Source organism: Chiloscyllium punctatum, chromosome 26, assembly GCF_047496795.1.
Source record: "Chiloscyllium punctatum isolate Juve2018m chromosome 26, sChiPun1.3, whole genome shotgun sequence".
Classification (NCBI taxonomy): domain Eukaryota; kingdom Metazoa; phylum Chordata; class Chondrichthyes; order Orectolobiformes; family Hemiscylliidae; genus Chiloscyllium; species Chiloscyllium punctatum.
The window spans coordinates 56,751,875-56,766,925 of NC_092764.1; the positions used below are offsets into that span (position 1 = coordinate 56,751,875).

Consider the following 15,051-nt stretch of genomic DNA (forward strand, 5'->3'; position numbering starts at 1 on the left):
TGCAAGATCCAAACAAAAATACTGATAGGCAATTACTGGGAGTATCCCAACATCCAAAGGCGTGAAGGATAATTGTTCAAATTTCATTAGATGAGGGGTGAATTTACAGTTCATTCGTACAATTCCCATCATTAACCTTATGAAAGAACGCTGAGGTTGTACAGGACGTTGGTGAGGCCGCTTCTGGAGTACAGTGTCCAGTTCTGGTTGCCCTGTTATAGGTAGGATATTAATAAGCTGGAGAAGGTTCAGAAAAGAACCAGGATGTTGCCAGGAATGGAGGGTTTTAATTATAAGGAGAGGCTGGATAGGCTGGCACTAGTGTCAATGGAGCATGGAGCATAGGAGGTTGAGAGGTGACCTTATAGAGGTTTATAAAATAATGATGGGCATAGATAAGGTGAATGGCAGGTGTCTTTTGCCTCGGGTGGGGGATTTCAAGACTAGATTGTACATTTTTAAGTTGAGAGGAAAAGAAATTTAATAAAGACATGATAGGCGAATGCTTTACACAGCGTGATTTGTGTGTGCAATGAACTTCCAGAGGAAATGGCGGATGCGGGTACAGTTACAATGTTTAAAAGACATTTAGATAAATACATGAATAAGAAATGTTTAGAACAATACGGGCCAAGCGTGTGCAGGTGAGACTAGTTTATTTTGGGATTATGGTCGGCATGGACTGGTTGAGCCAAAGGGTCTGTTTCCGTGTTGCATGACGCTACAACTCTAGAATGATCACAGAACAGGAAAACGTGAAAGGATGTTTATTGTTTGTTTTATTTAATTATGGTTTATTTGCAGTTGGAGTTTCAAATACAAGATTAATTTGTATTTAATAAAAATATATCTGCAAGGAGCTGCTCCTCCAATCAGATGGCCCGACTGTGCTGTTACATGTTACTGGTGAGCCTATCAGCAGCAAAGGTAGGAGAGCACCAGCCTGTGATTAAAAGAGCTGTGAGAAGCCTAAGGCCTGGAGCTCTGGTGGGGACTGTGTCTGAGACAAGGGGAAGGTTTTCAGGAAGACTCTCCCTTGAAGAGAACGGAAAGGAGATAAGAATCACATCATGGGGAGAAGTCAATGAATGTCAAAATGGTGGAGGGGAACAACAAATTGGACTGTGAAACATGAGGGAGGAATTGATAGACTGCTGGAACACTTCTGATAATTGTTTTTACTTTTGAAAAAATAAATTACCATTAATCATGTTTTGTTTCTGCACTTATCCAATGGCCATCTTCTCCTGCCTTCCATCTTATCATAGACTTTCCCTTTAATCCTCCCTCTCTGATCCTCACCATTTCCCTCCTTCTTTACATGCTTATAACTTCCATCTTGAACTTTTCCCAAATCTGATGAAATATAGTATGAACTGTTTTTCTCTCTCTACATATGTTAGCTGACTTGCTGGGTATCTTGAGAATTTTCTGGTTTGATTCCATTCTCTGTGCTCTGCACAGATTGAATGAAATACTGAACCAGTCAGAGGACGGATGAGATAAGAAGGTTGGAGAGAAGCAAGTTGGAGAGAAAAGGAGGAATTAGTGAGGGAATCAGGCTCTCATAGGAAATAAATATTTTGAAAGCAGAGAGAATTATCAGCAAGCAAGGAAGTTTAGAGGAACACAATTTATTGGACTAACCACAGTAGTAGTTGATGATAGAGGAATTGAAGAAGAAATCATCTTCTGTTGGAGATGCAGCGTGTGCACATGATGGTGAGAAGTCTGTGGAAAGGGCTGAATAAAAGGATGAGACTCTTGTTGGGCATGAGGAAGGGATTGGATTTCTATTTTATTCGAAATAATGCTACTCAATCTGTTTTCTCCCGAGGAGTGGGCAGCTTGTTCCTCAGTTTAATGTTTAATCTGACTAAGAACAGCTCCGACAGTGCAGCACTTCCCCAGTACTGCACCGAGGCACCTACCCAGATTATTTTCCTTAATCTATACTGGTTGACTTGAACCCACAATTTTCAGAGTTGAAGGCGAGAAAGCTTGCAGTGATCTGCAGCTGATATCTTAAAGCGAGGGAAACCTAGGTTGTGGACTTCTGGATTCACCTTCTGTGGATGGCAGAAATAACTAAGTATGAGGACAAAGATGTTGCCAGGGTTGGAGGATTTGAGCTATAGGGAAAGGCTGAACAGGTTGAGACTGTTTTCCCTGGACTGTCTGAGGCGGAGGGGTGACCTTATAGAGGTTTATAAAATCATGAGAGGCATGGATAGGATAAATAGACAAAGTCTTTTCCCTGGGGTCAGAGAGTCCAGAACTAGAGGGCATAGGTTTAGGGTGAGAGGGGAAAGATATAAAAGAGACCTATGGGGCAACGTTTTCACACAGAGGGTTGTGTGTGTATGGAATGAGCTGCCAGAGGAAGAGGAGGCTCGTACAATCGCAACATTTAAGAAGCATCTGGATGGGTATATGAATAAGAAGGGTTTGGAGGGATATGGGCCAGGTGCTGGCAGGTGGGACTAGATTGGATTGGGATATCTGGTCGGCATGGATGGGTTGGACCAAAGGGTCTGTTTCCATGCTGTACATCTCTTTGAGGGAGAGAAGGCAACTCTTTATTTCATTTGCTGTGAATGCCAAGGTTTCTTTATCGTAATTATTTTGAGTACTTATTTCCTATTATGCTATGGGATGGCATTGCTGGAGTTTGAAGCTTTTCTGCTTTTGACAGCAACATGGAACCATGTAGAGACCAACTACACCACCAGGAGAAAGTGCCTAAACAACAAGAGTCCTGCTAGAACAACGTTTCAGTTTCTCATTCCAGCCATCTTTGAGGCCTCTTTGAGCAAAATAGCCAATTTACTGTCAATTAGTGCAAAATTATGAGCAACTTTGTTCTGTGGACTGCTGCCCAGTTGGAACCAGGTGGAGATTGCGTAACCTCATTTCAGTGAAGGACCCAGACAGCTGTGAGGTGGTGCTGCCGTCGCTGTGCAAGGCTGGGCTGCAGTCAGAATACTCACAAAACAGAGAGAATACTGCTTTTACTAAAATGTATCATACGGTTGCAAGAGCAGCTGTAAACAGACGCCCAGAAATTTCACCGTCTTGTGACATTGCGCACAACGTGCACCACTGACTGCTTGTCTCAGATGTTATTTGAAGAAAAATTGACTCATCAAACCTGTTCTCCTTCTCAGAAGCTGATCTGTTGTTCAGTTCTGGCCCTAAAGCTTGTTTCATTTACCATAGTTAAATGTCGACTCTGACCTTTTTGAAGATCACTCTCTCAAAATTCTCTGGAGTCAACTACCTACCATCTTTCTTCCCAACCATGACCACCAATATCCCAGATTGTTTGAACATTTCCTTTAATTTTCTTTATACGGATGTTTTTTAAACAATGCTTGTTCATCTTAAAACAAACACAATTGGAATGGAATGTACTGAAGTGAATTTTTAGAACTTATCTTCCTGCAATCTGATTTGAAATTCCTTTGTAACAAACAAATTTGTTTTTTCTAAAAAAAGTGCTGACACCAATGTGGGCATCATGTGTGCATGGTCTGTTCTGCTCTGTGAAGAAAGATTTCTGAGAAATCACCAGTTCATAATCAGGATGTGCCACAATATCTAAATAATTGTCAAAACTGCTGTAATTGTTCAATGCTCGAGAGCAAGATGCAGAGCAGAATCACTCTGTTCCCCTGTCCACGTTACATTCGGTCAGCCCTGCTATCTCAGTTAGGCTTCAGTACTCCTGGGATCAAGGGACAGAAGGGTAAGGAATAAAACAAAGTTCAGGTACATCTCCCACCCTCAAATGTTATCAGCATGAACAGAAATGTTGTATGCTGTCAACTGTGATCTTCAAAAGATTCTTAGGCCATGTTATTCCCTAACAACTTGGCTCATGGACCAGAAATCTTTATTGGTAATTCAGCAGCAGACATGGGATTGCGTCAATTTAAAAACAAAAGGTGCAGGTAGAGGTGTCACTTAGGGTGGCCAGCACTTGAGAAAACTTGTCATATGCAGAGGGGACTGCTGGACATTTCTAAAGTGTTTGGACTGGAGTGCAAAACATCTTGGGTACTGGCCAAGTTACAGACCTGTAACTACAGGCAGATTAGTCATTCTGCCAGCCAGCAGACTAGTATATTCTCTGCTCACTAGCTGTTTACTAGCAGTTTCTCAAGAACTGTCTGGCTTGGGTGGCCACTGGACTTGATCCCTTTGGCCCATCTGACATTGTTTGGGAGATTCCTGCCAAATGTAGCCCAGGGGATCAGACAGAAAAGTTTGGAACCTTATAGTTGAAACCTCTCCACCAGACTTAGAATCATAGAATGTCTACAGTGTGGAAGCAGACCATTCAGCCCATCTACTCCACACCGACCCTCTGAACAGCATCCAATCACACTCACACCCCTACCCTATCGCTGTAATCCTGCATTTCCCATGGCTAACCCATCTAACCAGCACATCCCTGGACACTTTGGGACAACTTAGCATGATCAATCCACCTAACCAGTGTATCTTTGGACTGTGGGAGGAAACCAGAGCACCCAGAGTAAACACATAAAGACATAGGGAGAATGTGCAAACTCCACACAGGCAGTTGCCAGAGGCTGGAATCAAACCTGGGACCCTGGTGCTGTGAGGCAGCAGTGCTAACAACTGAGCCCACATGATTCTAGCACAACTGCACAGGAGGAACTGAACACTTTAAATTCTCTAATTGTCTAACTTATACAATATTAGATTTTACATAGATCCATTACATGTCAAAATGTCACAACATTACTTAATATAAGGAATTGCTTCTCTGTTCCTGAATGCTGAAATATAATTACAAATTCAGGGCAGTTATTTATAATCAACATTTAACCACATTTCTGAAATGAACATTCAATCTATTTTGCAGATGGCCCTCATCAAAGGAGGAGAGCATGTCCTGATGCTGTAGGAACTGACTGCTCCATTTTGAATGCGCTGTAGAAACCTAAGAGTCTATCCAAACCACAAGTGCGTCTGCAGGAGTATATATCCTTCAGATCACCACAACTCCTCAATGTATTATGGGCACATGCCACAGCCCTCTGGCCCGCTGACAAGACTGCTGTCAGTGACTCAGATCACCAGCCTGGTATCTGAGTATGGTATGACACGCTAATCATCATCTGAACAGGAGACAACCAATTGGAAAACCTTTGGCATCAATGACACTCAATCTTTGACATCGATAACATGTCTTTGAATCACAGAAAATAATGTTGCTTTGAGAGATACTGAAGTACTTCAACTATTTTTAAAAAACACAATAACATCTGACAGAAGTCTAGTGATTTCTTTAGGATTTAATAGCATTGTGATCAGAAGCTTTATTTACTTCATTATACTCACTAGGCCTTCATTGTACTGTGGATTAATGAAGCATACAGTGCAATGAATCACTGGCTGAAAGCCCAAATGATCAAATAAGAAACTTCTTTGAAGTTTTGACCCAAACAAAAGTAAATAGGAAGTAAATAATACTGAGTCACTTCAAAACATGCTTGCACAAGACACCATTAGTGTGCAGTATCAAATTTCCAAAATTCTATGGTTGGTGTTTGGAAAAAATTGTGCATTTATTGTTCAACTTTTATTTTCTTACAACTAACATGAGGTTTTTTAATGTTATTTCTTTTCCATATACAAAGTTTCATTATTATCAGAAACAATCTTGCCCAATAGGGCAGTTCTTCCCAAAGTTACGGAGAAAATGTCAGGACCCCAAGTAAACTACAGTTTCAGTCTCCTGGGATCTGGGGCAATGATGGCCACCACAGAGCTGCAGCCAAATTATAATACCTATTCAAGGGGTCTCCCTGCCAACATGGGACCCCTTCTCCACTCTCAGTCTTCATTGAGAATCAGAGAATCCCTGCAATGTGGAAGCAGGCCATTTGTCCCATCAAGTCCACATTAACCCACCAAAGAGCATCCCACCCAGACCCACCCCCCTCTACGCTATCCCTGTAATCCTGCATTTCACATACCTAATCCACTAACCTGCACGTCTTCGTGCTGTGGGAGGAAACCGGAACACTCAGAGGAAACCCAAACAGACACAGGGAGAATGTGCAATCTCCACATAGACATTCACCAGAGGGTGGGATTGAACTCAAGTCCCTGGTACTGTGAGGCAGCAGTGCTAACCACTGAGTGCCACCGTGCCATCCAAAAGAGAAGTTGCCACTATTTTCAGCCTCGATTTGGGGTTCCACTGGGGAAACATTTGGGAAACACGATACTCAGGAACACTCAGCCCAATGGAAGGCAGAAAGAATGGTGTTTTGTAAAGGATGACAACATCAAAAGTAAGATGCAACATGGTATTGTTCTACAGAAATGATACAGCAAAAGAGAAAAAAAAAACACACTCACCTCTGGGTTCCATCACACTAGTACATTTTTTGACATAATGTAATATTGAGATACACTTGCTGACATATTTCACTCTGTGCTTGTACCTTTAATTAATGATTTACAATTAGAACACAGCACTGTGTTAGTTGTCCATATTTTTTAATATCGTGGAACCAATTCTTTTAAGAGCAGCTTCACATAATATTAAAGGCCCAAATATATTTTATTTGCTTTTGCTTACATTCTGGAGCAGAATTTAAACTATTACTAGCAAGACAGAAAATAAAGGCTTACACTGGCCATCACCAAGCTGCATAGTTAAGTACTGTATCGACAGCTTATATGAGTAGGTCAACAACTCAATCTGTCCCTCAATTAAAGAATCATATAGTATAGAAGAGGCCCTTCAGCCCAGCAAGTCTGTACAACTAAACATTTACTATTTATATGTGATCCACTTCCCCACACTAAAGTTCACCAACACGAATCTTCAAGTGCCCATTCAAGTGTTTTTTAAAAGTTGTGAGGTTTTTCACCTCATCGACCTTCACAGGCAGAGCATTCAGATCCCGCCATCCTCTGGGTGAAAAAGAGTTTCCTCAAAGAGAAACAGCTAATTTCCATTCACCTTGGCCATGTACTTCTTAATCTTATACCTCTATCAGGTTGTCCCCTCAACCTTCTCTGTTCCAAAGAAATCAGCCCGAGTTTATAAAACTGAAACTGCTCTAGCCCAGGCAACATCCTGGTGAATCTCCTCTGCAGCCCCTCCAATGTAATCACGTTCTCCCTACAGTGCGGTGACCAGAACGGCACATGGTACTCTAACTTTGGCCTAACCAAAGTTCAGTACAGCTCCAACGTAAGCTTCCTGCTTTATTAATCATGGCATAGATTATAAAAGGCAAGTATTCCTTATGCCTTCTTAACTACGCTGTTAACCTGCCCTGCTGCCTTCAGGGTTTTGTGGACAAGTATCCCAAGATACCTCTGTTCTTCGGAGCTTCCCGGTGACCTGCCATTCATTGACAATGCCCTTGTTTTATTCCCTCTTCCAAAGTGCATCACATCACATTTATCAGGATTAAATTCTATCGGATACTGATCTATCCATCTGACCAATCCGTTTAGATTTTCCTGTAACCTAACATCTTCCTCCTCACTGTCAACTGGCTGCCAATCTTTGTGTTATCCGCAAATTTATTTAACACACACTCCCAATGTTCTCATTTACAGTACATCATTTATGATTATCAGAAACAATAAAGGTACCCGGCACTGATCCCTGTGGAACGCCACTGCACATTGGACCCAATGGTCACACAAATAGCCTTCTATCACTTCCCTCTGTCTCCTATCATTAAGTCAGTTTGCATCCATCTTGCCAAGTTACCCTGGATCCCATGAGTTTTTAACCTCCTTTATCAGTGTCCCAAGTGGGACCTTGTAAAAAGGCCTTGCTGAAATTCATATAAACTACATCAATCACTCCACTCTCATCCAAACCCTTGGTCACCTCCTCAAAAATTCTACCAGATGTTTTAGGCATGACCTCCCTCTGACAAAGCCATGCAGACGATCCCTGATCAATAGTACAGTGTTGACTTCAGAGTTATTTATTAAAGGCAAGAATTCCATAAGTAGGAATGAGGGAATGATCCAGGCCACATGTTTTCATTCTTGACATTTATAAATACAATAAATCTTTGTACTGGAGCAAATTTTTACACTGACAATATTTCTTTTCTTCCATCCTGTGTGAAATATCCCCTAATAATAAATAGATTGGCTAACTGGGATTCAATAAACTTAATGGTCAAGATGTAACAAGAATTCATCTGTTCAGTTCTATGAACGTTGAAAATCAATTGTTGGTACACACTCCCCAGACCAAAGGTTTCAGTCAGAACCAAACAATTTCTGTCCCTATCTCCGTTATCTCTAACAGTCCCACAACACATTGAGATCAGTACATTTTCCCAACTCTGTACTCATTTGAGTCTATTCATCACTTTCCCACTTTACCAGCTACCTAGTCTCCAAACTATGGAAAATCCCTCCTGAAAATCTCCCCCTTGTCTGTCTTGAAACTATTCTTAATATTCAGCTATTTAGTAACCAGTCCAATACTTCATTTTGGTACCCTCTAACAACTGCTGGCTTCATAGTTAGTCAAACTCTTCCTAATTACACTCCAATTGGGTTCCACAGAGCAATTTACCATGTTAAAAGGATACTATTTAATGCAGATGGTTGTTGTTGTTGTTTCCCAAGCATCCATTTCTCTCTAAACGATGGAGGATTGAATTACTGTAACCATTCATGGTTGAGGTGGCATAGTGGCTCAGTGGTTAGCATTGCTGCCTCACAGCGGCAGGGACTTGGGTTCAATTCCACCTTGAGCGACTGTCTGTGTAGACTTTGCACATTCACCCCTTGTCTGTATGGGTTTGCAGGACCACAATTCAAAGATGTGCAGGTTTAGATGGATTAGCTGTGGGAAATGCAGGATTATGGGGATGGGGGTCCAGGTATGATACTCTTCAAAGGATCAATGTGGGATCAATGTGTACTCAATGGGCTGAAAAGCCTGCTTCCACATTGTCGGGATTCCATGATAGCAGTGGCTATAAAAACATATCACCACACAGGTCATCTACTACTAGTGCCCCTAGAAACTAACTTAAAAGAAAGTTTAACGTAGGGAAATAGATGGACCCACTCGACTGTTATTTTGGAAAAAAAGAACTTAAACACAACAAAAACCAAAATGGCATTGAAGAAATAGAACATGTAGAACATAGAAGCGGCACAAGACAATTAGGGTTGGCAAGGACAGCTTTCTTCAGGTCAACTGAGCTGAGCAATCTCAGAAAGAGAAGTAAGAATTCTCCAATTATTATTTCCAGCAGAGTAAGTGAAGTGGACTGGAGTCTAAACTGAAATCAGATTTTTAAAAACTTGTGACTTGAATACAAATGACTTGAAATTTCTCAGTTTCAAAACAACATATATTTAGGGATTGGCAGCACAACATGGAACTATAATGCATTGAAACTATCAAAGGTTTTGTCCTCCTCCTGCCAGATCCCACCCATTGCCATTGATTTGGAAACTGGATCACCAGATCTACACCAATTGGTGTTCAAACAGCCTTTTAAATACCATATCCCCCACCTCATCCCTTCTCATTGACCTCACTGACTCCTTCATGATCATGGAAAAAATTTATTTGGGCTTTGAGGAAGGCAGTGCATGCCGGCAGAAATTTGGCCAAAATTCTTTAATTTTCTCACGAGGTGGAATTGGGTCCTTTACCTCTTGGTCATAGAGACACAGAGTTTTCACAGTATGAATAAAAGCCATTTGGCCAATTGTACCCATAACAGTTGTGAGCATCGATCTATTCTAATCCCATTTCAAGCATCCAACCCATCGCCTCGAATGCTGTGATCTTCCATATTCTCATCTAAATAGTTCCTAAATATCTTCAGGATTCATACTTCTACACCCTTTCAGGCATTGAGTTCCAGAAATCCACCACCCTCAGAGTGAAAAATTGTTTTCTCACTAACCCCCCCTGTTCCTTTCCTTAATACTGTGCCATGTGGTTATATACTCACCTAGCCTCTCATCATTATCTGAAACACTCCAGCCCAGGCAACATGCTGGTGGATCTCCTCTACACCTTCTCTTGCGTAATCACATCCTTCTCATAACATGGCACCCACAACTGCAGATAGTACTCCAAATGAGAATTAACGAGAGACTTTTAAAAATTCAACATCACCTCCTTGCTATTGAATCATTGCCCATATTAGTAATGCCAAGGAAACTATGCTTTATTAACCGCTGTCTCCACCTGTCCCAGCAGTTTCAATGATCTGTGCACATTTGGACCCAGGTTCCTCTGCTCCTGCACCCCATTTATAATTGTGCCCCTAATTGTTATTGTCTTTCAGTGTTCTTCCTACCAAATTGCATCACCTCACACTTCTCTGCATTGAACCTAATGTGCCATCTAATCACCGATTCCACCAACTTGACAATGTTCTTTTGAAATTTCACACTGTTGTCATCACAGTTCACAATCCTTCAGACTTTGCGTCAACTGGAAACTTTGGAATTGGCCCCTGCATACCAAAACCCAGAATATTATGCTAAGGTAAAACCATGGACCCAGAAGAACCCCAGCATTGCTTTCTCATTGGACAGAGATGACTGAAGTTAGCTTAACCCAAGGGTCACCACACCTCAAGCAAGGGGAGGGGTTCAGAAAGCAGGACCCGTCATGGCGACCTCAGCCGGTTCAGAAATTGAACTCACACCATTGGTGTCACTCTGCATCACAAACCAGCCATCCAGCTAACTAAACCCATTAATACATATTAGGGAAAGCAAGCGTCCCAATAGGACCCCTGGGGAACTCCACCACAAATCTACTAAAAATATCCAGTGACCATTACTCAGCCAATCTTATATCCACTAGGCTACTGTTCATTTTATACCTTGATCTTTAACTTCCCTCACAAGTCTGTTGTGCAGCACTGTGTCAAATGCCTTCTGAAAATCTATGTATCTATCTATGTAGAGCAACAGCATTACCCTCATTGAGCCTTTCTGTTACCTTTTCAAAAAAATTCCAGCAAGCTAGGTTAAACACAATTTCTTTTTAATCAACCTCCCTTTTTCCATATGACTTCTAATTCTATCCTGAGTAATTGCTTCTAGAAGCTTGCCTGCCCCCAAAGCTAAACTGACTGGTCCATAATTGCTGGGATTGATTTTACAAAGTCTCTTGATCAAGACCATAATGTTTGCAACTATTCCGTCTACTGGTACTTCCCCCAAGTCCAGGAAGACTGAAGATTATGGCCAATTCACTCCCAATTTCTATCCCCACTAATTTCAAAATCCTTGGATGCATCTCATGTCATCCCGGTGCCTTACCAACTTTAAGTCTATCTAAGGCTTCTTCTTTATTAATTTTGAACCTTTTTAGTGATAAAATTCCCTCCACTGTCACCATGGCCCAAGCAGGATCCTCCTCTTTTTGAGACAGATACAAAGTATTCATTTAACACTTCAGCCATGACCGGTGCCTTTATGTGTTAATTCCATCTTTTGATCTCTAATCAGTCCTATGCCTTTTTTAATCACGCTTTTACTATTATATGCCAACATGATATTTTAGTATTTTTCTTTGTTAGGTGCTAGTATTTTCTCCTAATTCTTCTTTGCTTCAATTATTTGGTTTTTCACCTCCTGCTAAACCTTCGGTATTCCTCTTGGTTCTCACCTGTATATTCTGCCTTACATTTCTGATATGTTTGCGAAAGATATTTTATTTGTTAACCCTGTAACATTTGGTATCGCATTTAGTTGGACATCTGAAAAGTCATCAGAAAAGCTTTAAATTTTTTTAACAGATTCAATTATTTTATCACATGTTCTTACATTTGAAGGAACATCAGTCTTTTCCAAATGTATAGTGCTGAATGAATTCAGCTATTGTAATATTATTAACTGTAGTAATATCATACATCACGAATGATTGCAAAAAATCCCATGTAACATTTTTATAAATTACAATTGACTATTCTGACCTCCATGTCAGAAAATATGTGCCCAGAAAGTAAGCAGGATTCATTTAACCACAGGAATAGGCCCCTACAGCTTGGGATTATTATTGTACAGTCAATAAATGGAACAAAGTAAGGTTTGTTTAATTTTCTGGTTTGCATTTTGATCCTATTAGATTTGCAGACCACAGTGAAGTAGAGCAAAAAAAAAGTAACAGGACACGATACTAACACAAAAAAATTGATTTGAGCTGACTTGGAGAAATGTTGATTTGTGGTTATGATTTGTTAATAGCTAAAAGGCAATCTTCCCAAAATGTTTGCAGTGTGCTGACTTATAGCAACAAGAAACCTTGGCTCTGAAACATCAAATGAATGAGGAAGATGGTTTAAGTAGAGTAAGCTGAAAAAGTAGTGAAGTGAATAAACTAGGCTGTGTTTCTGTGAAAAACAGTGGGATCGGTACACAACTCACTTCAGGAACACTCTAAAATGTGCTGCTGTCTTCTTGGCAAGTGGGGCTGTCCTGCACATTTCGAAAAAGAAAAGATACAGCTGTTGCACAATGCTAATGACAGCTGATGTTCTCATAGCAGCAGACAGAACGTCTGTCCTAATCTGACCCTTTCTTCAGTGGAACTTTTAACTGTTGCCAAGGTGATTTGCAGTTGTGTTAATGGCAATCTGGAAGAACTTTCCCTTCACTGTGCCCCAAAGATCTTGGATACCAATGAGATCTTTAAAGCACACCCCTATCATCAACTAATCCAGTCACAAAAGGACATATTTACAAATACCAAATGAGCATTTAGTCATCAACTTACTGACAGGATCTGTTTATTATTTTGGATTCAGGATAAATTAATACAGGAGGGTGTAATGCCCTTGGAGTTCGAGAAGAACATCAATGGCAATTTGTAAAAATAAAACACAGCAAATTTCTCATCTACCACTGCCACCCCAGTCTCCCCTCACCATCCCACACCTCTACCCCAGCCATCCCACAATCCTACCCTGGTCGCCCCTCATCACCCTAATCTCCCCTCACCATTCCACACTCCTAGCCCAGTCTCCTCTCACCATCCCACAACACAGTTTCCCCTCACCCTGCACCCCCCAGTCTCCCCTTCCCACCCCATCTCCCCCACCCATCTTATACCCCCTAAGCCTAGTTTGTCCTCACCACACCAGTGTCCCCTCACTACTCCACCCAATCTCCCTTTGCCACCCCACCCATTTACCCCAGACAGTCAAAGTTCTGCTACATTTGTAGAATCCTCTATTTAATCCATTTCTTGAGCATAACATTCACTTATAGGCATCACACCCTGAGGGGTTCTGTACATCAGTTTTGGAGGGCAGAGCACAAATTCTGCAGTTTTATAATGGGATTCCTGGGTTAAATTATGAGAATACTAGGATTTTTTTTGACTATAGAAGATCAAAGGGAGATGTAATGGACATGTTGAGAATGATTAAAGAAATGGGCAGGCTAGAGTGAAACTGTTTCATGTGGCGGGAAAAAGAGGGAATTTAATCATAAAATGAGAGCAAAGCCATTCAGGGATGATATTAGAAAGAATTACTTCCCTTTGCTTTTGTTGAAATCTGGAACTTGCTTCCTTCAACAGTTGATTTCAGTTAGATTAATAGATTAACTTCAAGTTAGATTAATTTTAAACTTCATTTGACAATTTTTTTAAGATGCAAGGCAGCCAAGATCAAATTTGATTGTGTTGTAAGCACAGTGGCTGACTTCCTCACACCCACACTACTGTGTTAAAGAGTTTACAAATTAACATTGGTTTATGAATACATAAGATTTGTCAGACTCTGGTTATCAGGGTTCCATTTTGACTTACTCATTTAGAACCACAAATACAGCAAAGAAGTGAAATGCATACTTTTACAGATGAGCAGTAATCATCAATCACTGGTTTCAGAGTGAGTTGGTGCTGATCTGTAGACAGCTAGTAGGCTGGAGTTAGTACAACAATTAATGGCTGGAAATACTTTATTAAAAGAATGTGAAGGCAATAATTGCAGTCGCAGAGGGCTGCCCTTTTCCCTGGTGTCTGGACCCTGTTGATCTAGTAAAACTTTGCCCATTTGTCCTCTGCCATTGATAGCATTGAAAGGACGAGAGAAATGGGAAGAGATTGGTAAAAGAATCATATATGCATGTTAAAAATTTGTTCCCACTTCAACAGAATAATTTAGTTGTGATGAAAACCTGCAAAATGTTTTCCAGGAGAGATTAGATTTTTTAAAAAATGGAATATTTCAATTTTGTTTCATTTTACTTGACAAAATATATATGGGTCATTTGACATGAGTAAAAACACAGCATGAAGAAGTCCCAGAATTTCAGCACAATGATCACTCTCAAACAATCTTTGTTCTCTGAGGTGTTTCATAGGGAAAATGCAGCATCACTTGGAAGGAAGTGACAGAATCTGAACAGCCCAATATTTTTGCCACTGTGGAAGTATGCCACAGACATAAAAGGATTGTACACAATGCAACACATGTTTTATCATTTCAGAACCCCAGAGGCTAGTCACTGAAGCATACTTAATAAGATTAAAACTGGTCTATTAACAATTTGAACTAATAATCTCCCCATGCATTTCCATTTACAAATATTTGACAGCATGCATTTTTTTTCCAAGATTCACTTACGAAATTCAAACACGTGTTTTTCAGTAACAGGGTGCCTCTTACCTGTAATGAGCACAGCCTTTCCCTGCACAGATAACTTAGGAGAGGAAAGTGACTGAAAGGCGAGCAAGCATACAGCAGTGAAAACCAGAACCCCTGACAAGCCGGTCAGATACATGCAACAGATCCTCTCTAGGAACAGAAGGAGAATCGCATAAATGATCAGGCGATGAGTCAGTTGCAGTTCAGACATGAACAGCCTCAGGAAAGCGACAATGCCTAGCACGGTGATAACACACGTATAAACTAGAAAGGAGCTGGAATAGTCCTCCATTGATTCTGGCAGACGCACACTTTGCAGCTGGTCCAAGTTTTGACTGCTTCAAAGACAGTACTTATAGTATAGACTGTTCGAAGAAACGAGTAG

General features: G+C 40.8%; 1 protein-coding gene across 1 annotated transcript in view; it reads right to left on the bottom strand.

The window, feature by feature from the left end:
* Positions 1 to 14,958, bottom strand: part of hsd11b2 (hydroxysteroid (11-beta) dehydrogenase 2) — a 63,515-nt gene extending 48,557 nt beyond the window's left edge. The window contains exon 1 of the mRNA XM_072547467.1: positions 14,688 to 14,958. Coding sequence (XP_072403568.1) covers positions 14,688 to 14,958 — 271 coding nt within the window. The remainder of the gene's footprint in view (positions 1 to 14,687) is intronic.
* Between the last annotated feature and the right edge of the window lie 93 nt (positions 14,959 to 15,051).